The sequence below is a fragment of the Elgaria multicarinata genome, chromosome 1, assembly GCF_023053635.1.
Source record: "Elgaria multicarinata webbii isolate HBS135686 ecotype San Diego chromosome 1, rElgMul1.1.pri, whole genome shotgun sequence".
Classification (NCBI taxonomy): Eukaryota; Metazoa; Chordata; class Lepidosauria; order Squamata; family Anguidae; genus Elgaria; species Elgaria multicarinata.
In genome coordinates this window covers 168,511,738-168,534,098 of record NC_086171.1, presented here as the reverse complement: position 1 = coordinate 168,534,098, position 22,361 = coordinate 168,511,738, and the positions used below count along the sequence as shown (strand labels likewise).

The following is a 22,361-nucleotide window of genomic DNA, read 5'->3' as shown; positions in this document are numbered from 1 at the left end:
TTGCTTTATTCCTGACTTACAGAACAGTCACTGAAGCACAGAAAAGGGGCAATAGATTTGCCTCAGAAAGAGGGTTATGGCAGACCAGGGAACAGAACTGGGGATTACCTGAATCCCAAGAATGTGCACAAACTACCAACATAGCCTCTATCTCTCTTAAGTAATAAGAGTCACTCTTCCCCCTGCAAACTTAAAATTGCAGCTATACATGCTGAATCTCTCAGAAAGCACCTATGCCCATGAAAAAATGAAGAAACTAAAATTCTTCGCAAAAATGATAGCTTGGATGACAGGATAAAGCAGCAAGTCATTCAATGTTATTTTGCCTTCACATTTTATATTATATAACCCTACCCAGTGCCTGTTTACCCTACCCTGTGCCTGTTTGCTTTCTCTTCCCCTCCTTATTGTTTTAACATGGTTTTATTAGAATGTAAGCCTATGCGGCAGGGTCTTGCTATTTACTGTTTTACTCTGTACAGCACCATGTACATTGATGGTGCTATATAAATAAATAAATAAATAAATAAATAAATAATAATAATAATAATAATGCATTCTGTATTTCTTGTTCCTGCCTGGTACAACAACATAGAATTGTCTTACATAGACCTTTTTTTATTCTCTTAAGCAATAGATTGGTTAACTTGGGGTTGTTTAATTTATGAACAATCCCAAGCACCTAGGTTCAGACATCATAGAAATAATCTACAAATGTTACACTCATAGTTATTTCAGGAAACTGGCTTGTGTGTGCATCCCCACAATTCATGGGTTAATTAATCTATCAGATGCTGCTATTATGTCTGAACAGGATCACTAATTGTGTGTATGAATTCATTTTGCCTTTGCACCTTGTTCCATCATGTTCCTCTGAGGTGAAGTAGTTTTGTGTGAAAGTATAGCAACAGGTATATAGTATTAAAGTGTTCATTCCTGAAAGGAAAAGGCTTTCAAGATATATCTGCAAGCCTAACAGACCTCCTTCATCCCTTCTTTTGCAACTAAGTATGTAATACATTTGAAAAACACACACACTAGTGTTTGCCATTTTGAAGACTTCTTGAACTGGATGAACTCCACTCATAACCAACATTCAGGATGTGATGCTGACTACAAGAGCTGATCCAGGGCACACACTTGAAAAAACATTTGATACAGCTACATCTTTACACGGATCCCAACCTCATACATCTGTAAGTAAGTTTCATTGATAGCTACATAAATTTAAATCCCAAGTACATCTGCTTAGGATGGCATCCTGAATTTGGACTCAGCAATATATACTCATTATAGAAAATGTTGATGCACTAAATAAATAAATGGCTGTAGAAAGAGAGCCACAAATAACACAGTGCCTCACTAAAAGTCAAGTTTCTAAGGCCTAGTTTAGACCCATGCTGAAGTGCTGGCAAATGTATTCAAAGCAATCCATCTTTCACCTTCTTGCCAAATGTGTGTCATATTAAAATGCACAATTCTATGGATGGCTCATTTTCTTTGTTCCCTGAATTTTCTTCCTTTGCCACCATCAATACTCAGCCATTACCCACCTTTAATGTTGAACAAAACATCTGATATTTTTAAGCTAATGCCGGAAATTCTTGTTAAGGATATTTATACGGTTCTTGTATGGAAGATCAATTAAGTGTTTGATTAGAGTAATAAAAGGGGCTATTCATAGAGCAGCCTCTTTCCGTTATTATTTATCCACTGATTTATCCAAGGTGTATGTATGTGACATGACAAAAAGCACTTCTCTTTCCCAGAGGCAGAAGTCAAGTATCATTGGCATTGGTTGTGGGCAAGCTTGCTATTTACACCAGTGCAGGAAAAGTACCCTGCATAGATAAAATTAATACTTGCTTATTTGAAAATAGAAAGGATTTTACTCTAGAAAAAGAGTATCTGCAGGTTTAATTAAAGAACCATTTACACAGGCAGGGGACATCAATTGCTTCTTAACTGAATAATTTTCCCCACCCACATATTTCTGATAAATTCCCCTTCCAAGCAGACCTTTTAATTTGATGTGGCTTTTGAAGTATTTTGAAATCATGTCTAAGAGACTGATACACTCTCCAATAAACCTATTACTAGACCAGACCCAAAATAAACCATTCTGCCTGCCAAAGCAATGTACACAGTATGCAGCAATTTTCATAAATAGCATCTGTTTTTTAAGAGAACTAAATATTTTAAATATTACAATATCCATTTTGAAAAGGTCAGTCACAGAGCAATGGGGAAGGGAACCTTTCTATGTACATACTATGCTCCAATTGAGAGCACGAACAGCCCTCCTTTAAACTCTAAAATTCCACTAATCAGCTGTTTAGGAGGGGAAAAGAATTGGGGAGGGGGCTAAAGGCCACACACATCCTGCTTATCCTCCTAAACAGCCAATCAACAGGGTTTTCATTTTGAAAAAGGGGCCCATGTGTAGTGCACCCAACTGCCTGTGTAGTTCTTCATTCCTCGAATACATTTTCTATGTGCCTTCTGTTCTTAACTGGATTAGGATGTTAGGTTTTAATATTTCCTGTGTGTCGCCTTGGAAGAGTTGACACAAAAAGGCAACTTATCAATTTTTAAAATAAATAAGATTCGGTGCTGGTTTTGCTTCAGTAAACTAATATGGCTACCCCTCTGGAAAATGGTGTTTTATTCACATACCACTAGTTCTTAATAAGATACAGACAATATAGGCTCTGAAGGGGATGGGAGATAAAAAATCAGGCAGACACTGATCCTGTAGGTGGGCCATTTCCATTATTCACTGTAAGAATGATTCTGGCAACTTGTTGACTGAACTGCAAATGACACTTATACTTTTCTAGCTCCAACATGTATCTGCTTTGCTGGAAGTGCGCTAAAAGTCAAGTCTCTTACCGTGAAGTAGAACTGTTCTGTCTCCTGCTGATTGGCTCGTCTCTTAGCAATGCTGGGCTTGCTCATGAAGGTTTCAGAGACTGTTGATTTTACAGACTCCATGGAATTGCTATACTGGAAGCAGTCAGAGACATCAAAATCTTCAATGGTGACAATATCTTGGATAGTCTGCAGTGTGGCTTCCATGGTTTTCTTAACCTGACAAGGAAAACACGAGATGATAAAAAGGAAAAAAAATAGGTGAGAATAAAAGGAGAAATGCATTCCACCGCTGGATTTGACAAGTGATGCTGCTACAACAGCATCTATGGTTCCCAAGCACAATACGAGTTCAGCAAATTAAGACCGTGTAAACAGATGATTGGTGGGAGACTGAAGCACTAATCCTATGAACAGTTATTTGGGAATTAAGTCCCACTGTATGCAGGGGCATTACGCTGCAGCTGCTATATATAGGAAAGGCCTGGCTGCCCCTTCTCCAATCTAACGCTTATATGGGAAGAGACAACTTGCCCACTTGCACTGGCTGACTATACATTTCCGAGCCCAATTCAAGGTGCTGGTTTTAACCTATAAAGCTCTATATGGCTTGGGACCGCAATACTGATGGAATGCCTCTACCCGTACACTGCACTCAACATCTAAGGTCTTCCTCCAAGTGCCTACTCTGAGGGAAGCTCAGAGGATGGCAACAAGGGAGAGGGCCTTTTCAGTGGTGGCCCCCCAACTATGGAATGATCTCCCCAACGGGGCTCGCCTGGCGCCAACATTGTTGTCTTTTTGATGCCAGGTCAAGACTTTTCTCTTCTCCCAGGCATTTAACAGCATTTAACAGCATATGCTGAGATTTTAACTGACCCGAGAATTTTTAAATTTTGTAAACCGCCCAGAGAGCTTCAGCTATGGGGCATTTATTTATTTATGTAATAAATATTTATTTATGTAATAAATAAATAAATAAACTTGCACTGAAGAAGAGGTGGGAGGGGACTGCCTATAGTTTTCCCTGCGAGGTGCTTTTCTCCTGAAACTGCCCTCCACTGTGGCTTTTAGCCCTGCCAGTATTCTGGACCCATTTCCCTCATCAACATTTATTTTATTTACAATATTTATATACCGCTCCCCATCCAACAGATTTTGGAGCAGTGAACCATAAATAGAATGAAATAATAAAAACACCATGTTGAAAATTTCTATTTCTAAAAGAACGATGTTCTGATAAAACCCAAGTCCTGAAACAATGACATTTTCAGGAGGTGCCAACAAGCAATGCAATGTTGGTGCCTGCCTGACCTCCAAAGGCAGGGAATTCCACAGGAAGGGGGCCACCACATACAAGGCTCTTCTCCTGGTGGACTCCAATCAGACCACAGGTCCATGAGGAACCACCAGGAACATGCCTTCAGATGCCCTCAGTGACTGGGCAGGTTGGTAAGGGAGAAGGTGCTCTCTCAGGTATCTTGGTCCCTAGTTGTTTAGGACTTTGTATATCCAGAACATTTCCAGGGTGCTCTTTCCTCTCATGTCCATTCTCCAATGTATATCACCCTGCCTGAGAGTCCTTTGCAACTGAGAAAGGCCATTGGCGCTCCCTTATGTGCAGCCACAGTGCAGCATGTGGCTTGCCCCTCAGTGGGACTTATTTCTGAGTTAACATATATACATACATCCATATTTATTATTTATTTGTAGCATTTCTATACTGCTGATCATAATAGAACCTCTCAGTGGTTCACAACATTAGATTGCAATACTAAAGCACAGCATTAAAACATACCATAAAAACACAGCATTAAAACATTTCTAACAACAATAAAAGAGCAGTAAAATGGGCCAGTAAAATGGAAGTGGTGTAGTTAATTTACTTAAGGCCCAGAGAAGGCCTGAGTGAACAAGTGTGTCTTCAGGAGGAGTGTGAATGATCCTTACACAGTTTCTGCCTCCCAAACTACACCACGGAGGGTTTTCCAAATAGTGAGTACGCTACAGAGAAGGCTCGCTGTATGGTCAATGCTGTGTTGCTGTACAAACTCTACAGTAAGAAGGGAGAGCTACTCAGCTGCCTAGTGACATAGGGTGGGTGGCGCTGGGGGGTGGGGTAGGATTGTCTGCGTCAGCCGTTTTCCATCTCAACAAAATCATTAGGTCTACACATGCTGAACAGACAGCTTTAACCCCTGTACGTGCCAGTAGGTGCATGCGGAAGCTGCTTCACGCATTACATTTTCTTACATGAAGATTATGTCTAACCAGAAGCCATATATACCACAGACTGTTTCACTACTGAGTAGAGCACATATGATTGTTAATACTTTGTTGTTGTTGTTATTAATTATTATTATTATTATTAAACATTTTAAAATATTTTTGACGGAAAGGTTTATATCCCACATTCTCATTCCATAACGAAGTGCTCAAGTTGATGGAAGCCATTCATTAGACTACGACAGATCTTGATCCACAGATTGCATAGCAGATGCTCATTAGTCCAATTTGATACAACAATCATATTTCCCCACATCCGTTCCAAAAGGCACACAAGATCCTGGGCCATGGAAAATCAATCTACATGTCTTATTAACAAGTGTAGCAAGTTGTCAATGAAGGTAGGGATTGTACACGACATTTTCAAGCAGTCTTCAGTTTGTCAAATGAAAAAAAATATGGCCACTCAAAAGCCATTGGCCTGAACCATATAGCCACTTTATAAGTGCGTGAAGGCCACTTAATGGCCACACAGTAGGACCTTTAAATCTCACTCCTGGATTGTAGCCCATATGACAGATTTAAAGCTGAAAGGGAGAAGGGAAGCAGTAGAGGCCAGGAACAAGCACTATGCTTCCAAGACACCTTACACTGATGTTGAAAATGAATCCACCCTCCAACTGCACATCCTAGGTGCCATGAAAGTACTTCTATCCTCCTACTGCAAGTTGGCTCAAGTAAATCGCTGTAGCAAGAGTTGCAAGCTCTACTCACTTGCCTGGCACAGGATGACAATTTAGCCCATTGCAGCATGAGACTCTGCTTGAGCTGGAGCATCTGATATAGAGTAATCCTGATGGTCATTGCCAGAGCAAAAAGAACTATCAATGTCCTCTCTGAAAAGTTCCCCACAATATTTTGGAGTTATTTTAGGAAGTGTAACTACAATTATTATTGTAATATATACAACACCTTGCATGTTAATTATTCTAACCCAGTTTGCGCATAATGGATAACTATGGGCTGCTTAACTACTAAACAACCCAGAGTTTCTGGGTTCAGATGTAACAATAACAACCCAGGAAAAAAAGTGTTCCAGGTTGTTTAGGAAAGTGGAACTAGCCGGAACCAGCATGCTCACTTGCTCCTGGATGCTCACAAATAAACCACGGTTTGTTAACAATGGGTTGTTTGATCATGCAAACTGGGTCATGGTAGTAAAAATGTCAGTAAAAAAAACATAAAACGCTCCCTACAAATTTTGTCCTCTTGATTCTAATCTACAGTTTCTGAAACTTTAGAAGGTATCCTAATGCTTCAGAATCAAACATATCTCCCTCCCCTGCCCCACACCCCTGCGTTTTAACAACAGATTACAATAACTCCTACTTAGGTAGGAAATAATTTGGACTTGCCTCTTATAATACAGAATGGCACCACATTTCTGCTTTACAAGAGTCCCACTATCTGGGGGCTGTTTTACCAGTCAGCTTCAATTCCAAATACAAAACATCTCACATCAACACCAGGGCAGTTACGAAGAACATAGCTGTAGCATATCTTTCAAATCCTCTGCAGACAACAAAACTGAACTCAATCACATTATGTACAGACTACACCGTTTAAATTAACATTAAGGTCTAAAGTGAAACAAATTCTAGAAATTTAACAATGACCCTGTTCAGATGACATGCTAAGCCACGGTGGCTAAGCATTTTGAGCTAAACATTATGGCCTAGCGTGTTGTGTGACCCATGACTTAGGCCTCAGCTAGACCAGGGGTTTTTACCGAGATGATCGCGAGATTGTTGCACTGGTCTACAAGCGGCACGCGACATCGTGGCTGCCATTTTTTGTTTGTTTTAAAGAAGAAGGAGTGCTCATGCGCAGAAGGTAAGCCTTTTTCTTAAAAAAAATTAAAATTTTCCCCGCTCCCCCCACCCGGGAGCCGGCTGGTTACTCGCAAGGAACCGGGATGAACCGCGACACCCACCCACACATTCCGCTCTCGGGATCAGCCCAAGACCATGGAAAAAGTGGGCTAGAAGTGGAGGGCGAGATCCCAGAGCAAGGGAGTGTTCATTCCTCCCTGCAACCGGGATCCCCTGTGCGTCATGTGAACACACAGCGACGATCCCGGGGATCGCCCTGCGATTTCGCCCGGTCTAGCTATGGCCTTAGTGTGTTGTGTGAGCCATTCCTAACCATGGTGGCTACATAATCATGGTTTAAACATGGTCACTAACCATTTGTTGCAAAAGGTTTAGCAGCCTAACCATGCCTTAGCATGTCATCTGAACAGGCCCATTAAGTCTAAATATGTAGACAATGCACTAGTGCATTTAAAAACATTGCTATTTGAGTGAAGCTGTCCAAAAGTGATTGACATTAGGAAACAAATAGGATTTGATTTGCCTCAGAAATTTCTGAAGCTTACAGACATAGATTATTACACTCATGCTGCTGTCTGCCCTTCCTTTTCCCAACGTATAGAGACCAGGCCATGGAAAAACAGGATTATGGAGAGAAGACAAAGGAAGATCAGTGATAGAGGGAGATATTCTCCCCGCCCCCCCCCCCCAAAAAAAAGGGTTTCGAGCGGTGTGGAGTTTATGTTAGCTTACCTCTTCATTTTCAATCTTCAGTGTGGATAGCCTAGACTGCAGCTGCTGACATCTCTGCACCAACTCACTCTGAACTGGCTGTTGGGCACATAGCTGGGAGACCTGGAAAAGAAATAGCACGTTCAAAACATACTGGACACTTGGCTCCAGCTGTTCAACTTTGTATTAAAACTCCAGACCAGGCTGTATGAGGAGCCTGGACTGGGGCTCAGAACAATGGGTCAATGACCAGGTTGGGATACAGAATAGCAAAATAAATACATGCATTTTACAAACACTTTACAAATTCATAAAACAAATTGTATAGCTACAAAAAGTAAAAGCAAACACTTTGATGGATCTCTAGGGTAAATCCATAAAGATGAAGGATGAAAACGTCCCCTCCAATTAAACTTGTGTGCAGAGGATGATAAACAAAGGGTGGAACGAAATGGAATAGATTCTTTTTAGGGTTGGCTTTTGTTTTTACAAAATGCAATTGCTGAGGATGCAGTTGGAAGGAAGAGACTGGTGCGGGGAGAGATATTTCCTTTTGGGCTATTTCCCAGCAAAACTTGCTGCTTCAACCCTATATGTAGTACTTGTATCTCCCCCACTGAAAAGTTTATGCTGTTTGTTTGAAAGAAGGCTCCTATCCACATTAACAAAGGTGATTAGCTATTTAATATTCTTTAACACATTTTACGGAAACAGAAGGGCCATGGACTTCTTCATTCAGATAAATGGCAAAGTCAATTTCCTTTCCTCTACATTGACTGGGTTTGGATGATTGTAGATATGAATGGGTTTGCCCACTCACACAGCCCCTTTGTGCCCCACTTTGTGAGAACCACGATTAAGCCAGGAAGCCTTTAATTAGCCAGAGTTCCCCATTTCATCTGAACTGGGAAACTATAGTGACAAGCTTTGGGACAAGACAGGATCTTAAACCAACTTCAAGCTGTGGCTTAAAATCTTGGCTTGTTCTGATGCTGGTAACCATAGTTTCCTGGTGTGGCTGAGTTACAACCGGAGTTACAAAGCACAGCAGCAGCAACATACTACTACTACCATCACCACCTCAACCACAGCCATGGATTTTTAGCATCAGTCAAGATTCAAGAAATATAATTACTAATATTCTGATACGACAGGGGACAGTAGCTGATCTGGCAGAAAATAAAGCACTCTGTACCTAAAATCTCATTTATGCTGGGATTAGATCCTCAAATGGATCCACAGATATGCAGGAACATATTTAGAAGTATGTGGATGCACTTAAGACAAGAACACTGCCACATAATCTAGCTGAGGCTGATTTATATTTGGTGATTTCCTTATACCCGTATCACTTTCACATGGTGCTATCTGTGTGTAGAGCAGCACAAGGCACTTGATAGACCAGGCACAAAGCAGCTCTAAGTTGCATTGCTTCCAGAGAAACAAAACCACACATGGGTATGATGGATTAAGTAGCTGTGAGGATCAGCTGGCATATACAGTAGATGCTTACTGTTTTTCTTTGGCCTGATTACTTAATAACTTTAACACATTATTACAATGGTCTGGGTATACTATTAACCCTGAGAATATGAATATATAATCAATGAAACAAACACACCCTCAATTTCTGTGACTGTCCAAAATGTAGAGACTGTTGACAACCCCCCACACATCTGGTGAACATAGATAGAGACACTGAATGTCAATGACTGCCAAAATATACTTCGTCAGAATTCACTAGCATAATTCCATAATTTTGGACATTTATCAGATGTGATTTGGAATATCCATTATGTTATAACATCTCAATTATGTTACCAGAACTTATAAGGGATAAAATGGTTTCTATGGTGTAGCCTAGGCTTTTTGAATGTGCCTGTACCATGAGACATTTTCACTTCTTAGTGCATATTCACTGATTGCTAACTACAACAATTTAACTATATAGTGTTAAAGAATCCTAGAAAGTGAATTAAGTATTAAAATGTTCAAATACTTCAATTCTGAGAACAATTACATTTAATAGTCACATGAATCAAGAGAGAAATCGAGTCCCTTTAAAGAAAGTAATACCAGTCTGCATGGGTCTAATGGCACTTGCTTCTTCAATGACATGAACTCTAATATATCACAGCTGTGTGCAAAAGCAAAGAGAATTCCGTATATAAGAATAATACAAACAGAACTAATGCAAAGCATCTGTGATACTGTCTATTGGGACTGGATACACTGGATGAAGGAAACATGCAATAAATACCAGAGAATATGCAATAAAATACCAAGCTTCAGGGGGGTTTTTTTGGCTCACCATCCAGCAAACACAATTGTCAGCCTTTATAAGGTATCTTGTTATATAGGAAAGTTTCGTAGTTGGGGGTAAAAGCAAGATGAAAACTGATGAATTCACCATTGGATATTGGCATCTTCACTTCAGTGATTGGTTATACAGATGGTGCCATTACCCATGGCATGCTCCAGAAAGGCCTTTCAACACCATTAAAGATAGATAGCCAACAGAAGCAGACTGATATACAGATATAAGAAAAATCTCTTGAGAAACAGAAGACCAGTTGAACAGGCTGGGATGTAAACACACTACTTATACACCCCTGAAGACCTCATGTCTTAGTTGTGATTCACTAAACAAGTAAATAAGATAATGCCATAAAGGAGAAGAACTCATAACATTGAGTTTTCCTAAGATCACAGCTACACAGCCAGATGGACTGTGAACAATTCCTGTACATTTTACATAATAGCCAAATTCTTTTAGTTCAATTGTTTTAGGATGTCTGGATAATTCTCTCTATATAAAAAGGTTATTTCCCAAGTTTACTTTATCCTCCTTTTTCCTACAGACGAAGCAAATAAGTCACTTCTTTTCTAAGAGGTAGCCAGATTTACCATGTGAAGATGGTATAAAACTAGTATCTAGGAATCTGGAGATTGCTTTCTTCCCAAACTCACCCACTGAGAAACGTGCTGTTGAAACTGTAGAGTTGGGATATCCTTTCATACTTGAGGTCAAGCCTGAACGCCAAAAGCTTAAGGGGAGTACACACCACCCACTGCATCAATGCGCGGAGGGGTCTGCGGGCATGCATGGGCTAGCCCCAGCCACTGTCATTGCTTCACACCACTGCTGCACTTCTTCAAGAAACATCTCTTTGATATTCATTGTAAGTCCCTCCACAAGAAAGGGCAGTGATTGGGCAGGGTCCCTCCTCATAAGTAGAAGCTCTCCGCAAGTATGTCTATATGCCCAGAGAACTCTTTTCAACAAACATCAAATGGACACAGTTGGGGGAGCATGACAGCAGTGCATGGTGACACCCAGGGTTAGCCTCGCATCCTCAACACCTGTTCATTCAATACATGGAGGGGCTGTGTGTATTCCTCTCTAGACCCTAACTAATCAAGACAACAATTAATTTTATTTCCTATTCAGTCTAACTGGAGTGAGAATTCTCATGCATGTGTATACACAGAGAAGAATAAAACTAACCATGTCGCCCATGTGAGGCTGAAACTCAAACTTCATGGGTGGGCAGAAGACATTGTTGCACATCTCCATGAGGCGCTGCTTGTCACTATTGGCATCCAGGTTCTCCACAGCATTCTCAATGGCATCCAGACCCTCATGCTTTGATTGTTCTAGGTTCAGCTCTGCTGACAGGAATGTCCTGAGCGCCCTACCGAGGCTGGCATGATATCCTAGGTCACAGCACTGCTGAAAAAACAAACAAAGGAAGATCACCTGAAACTCTGCAGTAACAGAAGTTGCCATTGGTTTTACATCAATTACTTAGCACATATCAATCTTGGCCTCAAAAGCTCTAATACCCTACTAGGCAAAGGAACGAGAAACTGATTTCTGGAGCTAGTTGTGTTTATATTATGAACTTAAATTTGGTTAGCGGTCATGACTTTCCAAAGTATTTTTTTTAACACACCATTTGGCCAATTTGGGTTTGGTGTCGAATTGCTCATATGGTTGAGCAGGTCTTGAAATCGCAAGATGGGCTTCAGTGGCTGCTTGTTCTATCAGGTGGAACCACTGAAACACTATTCTGTCAGATCAACAGAATCCTCTGCTTACTATGGATCTGTCTTATCAGCACACACAAAAGCCTTATATCCACAATATATTTCTGGATTGGTATCATTCTGTGTACTTTTCCTCTGCTCTCAGACTTTCAGACTCACTCTCTGTGGTCAGTCCTGACTGCTGGTTAATTATGCTCTCTTGCTGCTTTTATTCACTAATTTGGGAAAACCAGCTGTTGACCTTAGCAGGTCCCCCAATCATACCCTAGCTGGATTGCTGACAATTCTTTACCATGGCTGGCTCCCATAGAGGACTGTACCATTTGAAGACTTGGCACAGTAGCTCAAGTCTTCACAAGTTGCCCTCCATGCACAAGGCTCATTGTGTGGAGGGGGCCCTTGCTTCCTCTCCCAGCATCAACACTGTGCACCCTGTCCGTTGGTTTTCCACATGTTGAATGTAACATCTGCAGGGTTCCCAATGGTGTGGAAGCTGTGGGTTGTGTCCAATGTTAGTCCTACTTAGGGTAAACCCATTGAAGTGAATGGGACTTAGGTTAGACTGACATTGGATACAATCCTGTATGTGTGTGGGCTCCCTGTTGCAGACATCGCACTTAACATGTGATTAAGCGGGCAAGAGCAACTGAGAAACATCTGGAAAAGGGCCAGTCCATTGATGACCTCATCCCAACTAAGAAACGGAAATCACTTTAATATCCCAGTGCCTTCCACCTCCATGCTTCTTCCTAACTTATTGGATAAATATAGTATACACACAAAAAGGAGACACTCCATTCAAAAACCTTGGAGTCAAAAGAGGAATTTCCACTTAGAAACACTTGTAGAAAGTCTTCCATCCATATGTGCTAGAGTGGGGTGCGTAGCCAGCTGGCACAACCCTGCTGCCTTTTCCACATGTAGTCTAAACATACGGGGACATAATCTCTCGAGGGCTTGTCTGTATCTGCCAACTGGTTTGTATAAAAATGAAACTGGGTTGATGTTGCAGTGGGAGGGGGGACACACAATCCATTTAAAAACATTTATTTATTTTTATTTACTTATTTCATTTATATCCCACCTTTTTCCTCCAAGGAACCCAAGATGGAGTACATAATCCTCCTCTCCATTTTATCCTCACAACAACAACCCTGAGAGGTAGGTTGGGCTGAGAGTCTGTGACTGGCCCAGAGTCACCCAGTGGGTTTCCATGGCTGAGTGGGGACTAGAACTCGGATCTCCCAACTTGTCACTCTAGCCACTACACCACACTGGCTCTCAATAAGCTCTAATGTAGGTGCCAGATGGAGTCCACCCTGTTTCCCAATGACTTTAATAGACTTCCGTGGTATTTGGAGACTTATTTGTCTTCTCTTGGTTTAAACTGCTTATTTAGTGGCTTGTTTTATTGTTTTACTTATGTACTTTTGGGTTTTTTTGTACACCGCCTTGGGGGTCATTGTACATCCTAAATTGAATAAATAAATAATAAAATATTTGGGGAGATCACTTTGCTGATTGGAGAAAACAAAGTGAAAAAATATTCATGTAGAAATATCACAGTCACACATTTGCTGAACTTTCTGAGCTTAGCATATTGTAAGTGAAAGCTAATCTGCTATCCAAGCCAAACCTTATTACTTATGGGAAAGTAGCTCCTGTCATTATTACATCAGAAATAGCCCCAGCTTTTTTCAGTTGCAGACCAAAATAAAAGATTGCTTCTCACTCCCAAAAAATGAGAGTGAAAATTAAATAAGCTAGGAAGCAATCCAAAAGGAAGAAGAGTCCATCTGTTTGATGGATGCCCCATTCCATAAACTGACATCGATGGAATCTCCTCCTTCTGCAAAATCATTTCGGGGCATGATAGATAGATAGACAGATAGATAGATGGCAGAAAAGCCGGGGCGGTGGTGGCGGGGGGAGAGAGAAAGGAAGAGGAAAAGGAAAGAGATGGAAAGCAGCATATATCCAGCCACTTCCCTTGCTTTTAAGGAGAGGCATGCCATTGCCTGCTGCAACACGCCTGGGTACTGTGCCAAAAGGCTGTGGCAGGTGTGGAGTCCTTGTAAAGCAGCAGCAGTTGCTGGCTTCATTGGAAACAGACAATGAAAGAACATTAAATTCAATCAAGAATCACAGAGACCAGCACAAAAAAACAAAAGCTGCTTGATTGAAAATTTGCACATGCAGAGGGTATTTCCACTGGTAAACAGCCATTCAAGCATTTGCAGCTTTGTCGCCACCGCTACATTAAAATTCCACGTTCTGTGCAGTGCTGTTGGAGGGAAACCAGCATCAATGAGAATTACCACCCAATTATGAGGCAGATCAACCGAAACTTAAGGAAAACTAATATCCATCTGTGTTAGCACGCGGTTTATTCTACTGAGGTCCCAGCCTTATGGATGGATCCCTCTTGGATGCAGTTGACATATTTGACAAAATATGTTCCAAGTACTTGAATTCATCTTCATAAAGGCAGACGGAGGAAGGAGCAAGAGAGAGAGAGAGAGAGAACGTGTTGGTGTGCGAGTGTGTTTGCCTCCATTCATGGAATTAAGAGAGTGAAATGGTCATTAATATTTTATCAGCCACCTCCATAAGAAATCAGGAGGATTAAATTAAGACAGCAATATTTTCCATCTTTATAGTAAGTGTTGGCAGAAAAAAATATTCAGCACTCCTTCCCCATCCCTAACATTTTTTTAAATGTTCAAAATATCACATTTATAAGTGTGTCAGCCTCACCGGCCTTTTTCTGGGTTATATAAATGTTTGATGGAAACGTTCTCTAAGGAAATCAATTTTTTATAAGAATTTAATGATAGCTCATCCAAATTCACTTCTCAGCATGACAGCTGATTAACCCTTCACCAGCTCGGCAACTTTAAACACAAACCTGGAAGCATACAGGGCAAGAAAATACTCTGCGTTGCAAAATTCAGTGCAAATGAATTCTCCTTAGCTGGACGCTATACTTTCAAAGGAGACATTGTAAGCCTGTTTGACTGTCACAACAGCCCGCTATGGCTTAATTTACCTGTGGGGGCTGTCACATCATGCCAGGTGCCCACGGCTGTCATTTTAACATGGCGCCTGGCTTGCCATGGCTTGTCATATCAGGCAGCAGGGGGTTGTGGTTTCGACAACCTTCAAATAAACCTAAGACAAGCCATGGGTTATCTTACCCTCCGTCTGGGTTCGCTCAATATGACAAGCCATGGCAAGCTGGGCACCATGAAAAAATGGCACCCATAGGTGCCTGGCACAATGCAACCCCCCTGGAGGTAAATTAAGTTATAGTGGGCTGTCATGTTGTGCGAACAACACATTATGCAGCAATTCAAGACATTATGAATAGCTAAAATAAATAAGTAGTAGGAAGAACTGGCATGTGAATTTTATAATCAATAAGTGGTTGTTAAGCACTGTCAGTCTCTTCTGGTTTGCATGTTCTTTGCAGGTGATTCCCCCCTCTTTTCCTTATTCCCCCCTATAAAGAATATGTTTAAAAATGCTAAAAATTACAACCAAGGGTCTGTACCAATAGGTGCCTGAACTCACTCATTCAGCAGCCCTAAACAACTTGGAACCAGGATATCAGAGAGAGCGCCTTCTCCCCTACCAACCTGTCTGGTCACTGAGGACATCTGAGGGCCTGCTCCTGGGGGTTCCACATAGACCTATCATCCGATTGGAGTCCACCGGGGGAAGAGCCTCCAATGTGGTGGCCCCCATCCTATGGAATTCTCTGCCTCTGGAGGTCAGGCAGGCACCAACTTTGTATTCCTTCCAGCACCTCCTGAAAACGTCGTTGTTTCACCCCCATGTTTGCATCTGCACAGCTTTATCCAATAGAGAGTTTTCAGATAATCAAAGGCCTACCTATTATAGTCTAACTAATTAGAAGAAAATTTAGATTACTCTATAGCCTGTGCTGATGAATATTGTGTTACATTTTGCAAATTAAAATGCCGACATGGATGCAATAGCTGATATGGTTCCAGTCGACGTAGCTTTGGTCTGTGCTTCTCCGGTTACAATGTGTATTTTTCAATTTGTACAGCCCAAGGATAGGACCCTTAGAGAAGTGAAACCTGCCATGTATGTGCTTGATCCTTTGCTCTTAAGAAAGAGACCCAGGGCAGTGGGCAGGATACTGGCTGAGTGGGTATATAGGCAGCGATTCAATCATACCTACTGGAAATGGTGGTGAGACCTGTGTTTAAAAAACTCTAAAATTGCACCACAGGTCACTGGTACTCCCTGGACCCAGGTTAAAAAGCCACTGCTGCGCATATTTCAAAATTGGATTACTGATTTACTCCCAACACTGGGGATATAGGCTTCTTTTCCCTTCAGATATTCATAATGCGCTCAAGTTACAGGAAGCCAGATTCCAGCTGGACATCAGGAAAAACTTCCCGACTGTTAGAGCAGTGACAATGGGACCAATTACCCAGGGAGGTCATGGGCTCTCCCACATTAGAGGCATTTAAGAGGCAGGTGGGCAACCATTCCTGCACTTAGTGAATCGAATGTCCTTCTAGGTCCCTTCCAACTCTGATTCAATGGCCTTCTAGGTCCCTTCCAACTCTATTTTATGATTCTATGATCTTGCTATAGAAATCTCTTTAATCGTAAGGTTACATGCATTGCTTAAAAATAGACTGGAGTATACCATTCAGAAGTCCTTTTTCCCATTGTGGGCTTGTCTAAACAGAGGAACCAAGATTATGTACCTCAGTATCCATTCTAGCAGTTTCCTTCACCTATGTTGATAAAGGTTTGTAAGGCCAACCTTATTAGCCATTTGGCACCTGAGCTCTACAGCTGATCCACTACTACCCCTCCCCTGAACACACATACGCTTTACCCAGCTAGTCAAACCCCATTTTTCCATTACTGCAATATTTATTTAACATAAGGGATTAGCATCAGTCCAAAGAGCTTCAGCAAATTCAAAACCATCAGGGGATGTTTCAATTGAATGATTGCATTAATACCTCCAGTTGTTCCTATTAACAATGAATGCAATACGCAGTGCTAAAAAACTCTCAGCGTTTTTCATTGGTGTGGGTGGGCTGTTGCAATTTATGCCTTTTTAATTCTGACTGGAGGGCTTCTGCAGCAAGAGTAACAGCATGGAACAGTTAGGTCAAGCGAGTCAACTTTTGGTTTTTCTGCACATTTCAAACACTGCTTGAATACTGGCACAACACCCTTGATGTTAGGATTTACTTTTTCAAAACATTAGCTCTGATCTCTATACCTACTCTTTCAACAGGTTTAAAGCGGGATCTGAAAAGAAGGGATCTAGCTTCGTAGTACAGCATACTTTGCACCCAGAAGTTCCCAGGTTCAATTGCCGGTAGAACTGGGGGGGAAAATCTGTCTGAAACCTTAGAGGGCGCCTGCCAGTCAGTGTAGGTAATACTGAGCCAGATGGGCTAATGATCCATCTATATTCCTATGATTGGCATTCTAGCCCTGGCTTGATTCACTTCAACGAAATCTCACAACTCCCTCAGCTACTAGTCACATTTAGCAATCATGGGATGATCAAACATTATGTCAGAATTAATCTTGCTTATGAAAAGGTGCCAATACACCAGTTGCTTGGGACATGGGTGGGTCGGTGCTGTTACACCATGTCCTGCTCTGTTGGTCCCTCGTCAACAGCTGGTTGGCCACTGTTTGATCAGAGTGCTGGACTAGATGGACCCTTGGACCCAGCATCACTCTTCTTATGTTCCAAAAGGCACAATCCTATGCACAATCCTAAGCACATTCCTTTTTTTCCAAAGGCAGTCCCTTAGAGTCCAATGGGTTTTACTAGAGAGTAAGCATATGTAGGATTGAAGCCTAAAAGTGCAAAGTTACAGGCAAGCACAGTGAACCCTTTAAGATTGTGACTATCTAGAAACCTAGAAGGATGAAATCTACTCCTATGAGCTGGCACTCTTAGCAACTCAGGGACAGGAACAAGTGATGCACTGCTTAAAAACTAAAGCTTTTGGCTGGGCGTCTGTACACAGCAAGACAACTGTGCCAGCAAAGCAGCCTTAGGACTCAAGGGCAGAAGAGTTTTTCTGTAATCTGAATAAATCATGGTACTTATCTCAACTCCTTCAGATTACCTTTCTGTGTTTGAAGAAGAGTTAAGGATTTATTAAGGAAATCTAAATTGTCTCTAACAAGATTCCTCACATGTGCCTCATGGAAGCATATTACAGCCAAATGGCACAGAAAGTGAAAAAGAAGAATAAACATTGGCAGAGATAGCTAGGATTTTACTATGACTATATCACCTTTCTCCTTTGTCTTATCCTAGTCCTTATTTTTGGCTTCTTCTTATCCTAGACCTTATTTTTGGCTTCTTCTTATCCTAGTCCTTATTTTTAAACCGTCTGATAAAAGGGAGATATGGGAAGAGATATAAATGGCTCACTCCCTTCTGCACCAAATGTATCTACTGTTGGTTACTTGGCTCTATTCCCACTCCCATCTCTGTGCCTTCTGTGGGGTAGGCAACTTGGTGCCCTCCAGATGCTCAGGGCCTTTTCAGTGGTGGCCCCCCGACTGTGGAATGATCTCCCCGATGAGGCTCGCCTGGCGCCAACATTGTTATCTTTTCGGCGCCAGGTCAAGACTTTTCTCTTCTCCCAGGCATTTTTAACAGCATTTTAACAGCATTTAACAACGTTAAGTTTGTTTTTAATGGACCCCACAATTGTTGTTTTTAAATGGATACTGTTGTTTTTATACTGTTTTTATATGTGTGTGTGTGTGTGTGTTTAAATTGTATACTTTTAATGTTTACTATTTTTAAATGTTGTAAACCGCCCAGAGAGCTTCGGCTGTGGGGCGGTATATAAATGTAAATAAATAAATAAATAAATAAATAAATAAATGGCTAGAAATACCCTCCTATTTATTAATAAAGCCCCTTCTCTCTCTACATTCAAGTCCTTCCTCCACATGCAGTTGCCTAATCGAGTTGCTTGAATACCCCAAGTCTCACCTTATTCCTCCTGACTCACCTTATTCCTCCTGATGCTTAAGTGATGTTAGTCTAGGTTCTGGGCTATCCAGCCCACCCTTCCCATGTTGCTAGTCAAGTTGAATGCTCCCTCATCCTTCATACATTTGTTTAATATGGAATCTAAACCAGGGGTAGGCAACTTGGTGCCCTCCAGATGCTCAGGGCTACTTCCCATCACACATGACTACTGGCCATGCTGGCTGGGGCTGATGGGAGTATAGTCCAAAACATATGGAGGGCACCAGGTTGCCTACCCCTGCTCTCATCCCTACAGATACAGATCACTTCTGTATTTTGTACAGTGCCGACTATGTTGTTGACACCATAAAAATGTTAAATAGATAAGAATAGCAATCACCATACCAGCACCATATACAACCTCAAAGCAGATTCTTCATAATCCAAATGGTAATGTCAGTCTACATGTTCAGAAAAGCAATGGCATTGCCTTCATGGGACTGTACTACTTCAGAAGGCAAATGGGAGAATCGTATTTTTGAGGATGCTCGCATTTTAAAGCCTGCTTGCTCATAGAAGAGTAGTAGCATGTCTGGGAGAAGGCTAGTCCACTCCACGGCATGCTTGCTAGAGATAGGGGAGACTTTGGTCTGCATTTTTAATGCAGACCAAAGATTGGCACTTCTCCTACTAATATATGGATTGGAAGACAACTCCTTGGATCACATACTTCTCTGAATTTTGTGATGCAGTTCTCAGCTCAAACACAAGAGTACAAAAAATGTGTGTACTAGGGAAAGTTGTGTACAACAATGTGTATTTTAAGGGAAATTACGTAAAAAAATAAATGTGCATGTGTGTGTTGTGTTTTAAATAAAAACAAAGACTGATGCAGGAATTAGATAGAATTGACTTATGATTGAATACATGCGAAACTCACATGATCTGGAAATAGACTAATTTGCCTATCTCTAATGCTAGCTTTCTATAGACAAGGAGTTTTTCATAGGACAGCAGTAAACAAGGAAACTGGCAATTTTTAAGAGTCCCAGGAATTATATTGCATGCTCTCGCATAACATGTAGACCTACCTTTATTTACCCAGATAATTACTGTGTGGGTCTAATGAATCCCCATGTAATTTTAAGAAAATTCACCATTAATTATTATTCACCTGATCATCCAACTGTTTGGGATGATTCAAATAAATGAGGTTGTTTAAATCTTATGGATGTTTAAGGCAAAATATAGACCAGGTTCTCCCCCCCGCCCCTGGTTTAAATGATATTTGCAACACTTTTAAAATCGTTTGATGCTAAGCTAACACATAAAAGCAAAAGAGAAGCAGAAAAAACAAGTTATCAATGCAGCATCATTTTCTACTATAACAGCCAAGCCACCTCCAAGACAAAACAAGTTTTCGAGTATTAATAGGCTTGCAGCTTAGAGCAAAACGAACAGTAAAGGCTTCCAATAAATGCTTGAACTGTACAGACGTGAGCGTGACCTGTTTGATTTTATGACTGGCTGAATAACAAACAGTGCCGAGCAAGCAAAGAAGAGGAATGAATTTGCTTGTTGAGAGGACCCACTTTCCCCTCTCCCAATTACCCTCGGGGCTCCCCAATGACTATTTTTAACCTTGATTGCAGGACGCTATTACAGCTGCCACCAAAAAACAGAGAACAGCAGTGTCCAGTGGCAATCCCTGACTGTGCCTGAGGAAGCCGCTCAATACAGTCAATGCATCAGTCCTGTTGGATGAAGTAGGGTGTCTGCATAACAGAGGACAATGTTGTAGTTAACTGAGCTCTAAAACGTAGATCTTTTCAGCACTCCAAAACATAATTATTTGATTATTCGACCGTATAAAATGCTTCGATTTGTCCTGATAGCGCCTTCGTAGTCACTGAAGTCCACAATGCTGCTCACCCCCGTTGCCATGGCCAGAGTTCTACTGCCATTTGGCAAGGGCGATGAGAAGCCCCGCCGCTCACTCAAGGCTGGAGTTGGGAAGGGGGCAGGAACCATCCCCTGCAGTTGTCCCTGAGATGTGGGCAGTCCAGTGCAACTACAGGAAAGATTCCCGCAGGCCCCAACTCCAGTTCCAGGCTAAAGAGGAAAGCCGAAACTTATCATTTTGGTACTCAAAGCATTCAGAGCATCTCTGTCACTTCACGCCAAAAAAAAGCCAAGCCTTTTCCCCTGGCTCTGGAGGAAAAAGCCAGAGATAACATTTTTGGCCCTTGGTTGCAAAGGGCACTTCGAATGGTTCGGCTGCCCAGCACCAAAACAAACCTAACAGCTGGAGGAGGAGGACTGTCCCTTATTGTGCAGAGAGGTACAAGAGGACATAGACCAAAAGTCCAATCCTATGCACGTGTCCCTGAAGAAAGTCCCAATGAGTACAATGGGACTTATTCTCAGGTAAGTGTGCACAGGATTGGCCCCAACGCATGCACAGGGTGCAGAGATGTAGACATATAGTGTCCTGGGAACTACAACTTTTGGGTTGGTTAGGAAGACCAGCCCATATGTTTGGACCCCTGCTGAATCAGTTCAGAGGTCATACACAACTGTAGTCCTCATATTATTGCCAGAAACACACACTGAACACAGATAGAAGAGAAACCTGAATCTACATGGAATTCTATCATTATAATTACTTTTTTAGAGTTTTGAAGTAAATAAATAAATAAAAGGGATTAATGGAGGAGAAAGACATAATGGGGTTTGCAGCAGCAAATTCAATACAGACACCCAAAAAAACGTTACACTTACATCAATGAGATCAGATAGGTCATGGATATAATACTTGAACACAGATGCATTGGTGGCCTCCAGAGCCAGCAGATATTCATTTCTTGCCTTAATAGCTTTCAGTTTATTTTCTGTATATTTTGCTTGGCGCTGAAAACAAAACAAAATGGGTTTATCAAAAAAGGAAGGAAGAAAGAAATGGGTCTTGTGGAAAAACACACACAGCACAGTCAGGGTAATTATTCTACTACTTACAACATTCCTCACCCTTCAACCTGAGCAATATGAGATATTTAATAAATTTAGAGAGCAATCCTACGACCCCTAGACAGCATTGGGGTGGGTGGGGGCAATAGGACTTTTCGGATTCCTGGATCTGAGACTGGATCCAGGAGTCTGAGCTCTCCAGACGTTCCTTCTCCCCCTCCCTGTCAGCGCAGAGGAAACAGCGCTGGTTGCCTCTTTGAGCTTGCAAATGCAAGCTAGGAGAGATGGGAAAGGGGCCATGGCGGTGGGCACGGAGGGAACAGCTTACACCACATCCCCAGCCTCCTCTCCAATAACTCAGCTAGATAGGCAAAAATGCCCATCTAGCTAAATTTCAGAGCAGAAGGCACAGCGCAAAACCGCCAGATTCCCTGGAATGATGTCAACTGGTCTTCCCCAATTGAAAAAAAAACCTTCCTAATTCAAACACACCACGTTTCACTGAACAGACTAAAGGCCATTTACCACAAAGGTAACCTACTAAAGGGTTGCATCCAAAGTTAGTCTAACTGAAGTCCCACTCATTTCAAAGGGTGAACTCTAAGCAGGACTAACATTGGACACAACTCAAA

General features: G+C 41.6%; 1 protein-coding gene across 5 annotated transcripts in view; it reads right to left on the bottom strand.

The window, feature by feature from the left end:
- SRGAP2 (SLIT-ROBO Rho GTPase activating protein 2) overlaps positions 1 to 22,361 on the bottom strand; it is a 205,287-nt gene that overhangs the window by 50,885 nt on the left and 132,041 nt on the right. For 3 of the 5 annotated variants that reach the window (XM_063142633.1, XM_063142642.1, XM_063142664.1), the window contains exons 7-10: positions 21,544 to 21,672; positions 11,209 to 11,433; positions 7,722 to 7,823; positions 2,893 to 3,090 (exon numbers count right to left, since the gene is read on the bottom strand). In XM_063142633.1, the coding sequence (XP_062998703.1) occupies positions 2,893 to 3,090; positions 7,722 to 7,823; positions 11,209 to 11,433; positions 21,544 to 21,672 (654 nt within the window). The remainder of the gene's footprint in view (positions 1 to 2,892; positions 3,091 to 7,721; positions 7,824 to 11,208; positions 11,434 to 21,543; positions 21,673 to 22,361) is intronic. The other 2 variants (XM_063142648.1, XM_063142656.1) reach the window with 1 other exon arrangement.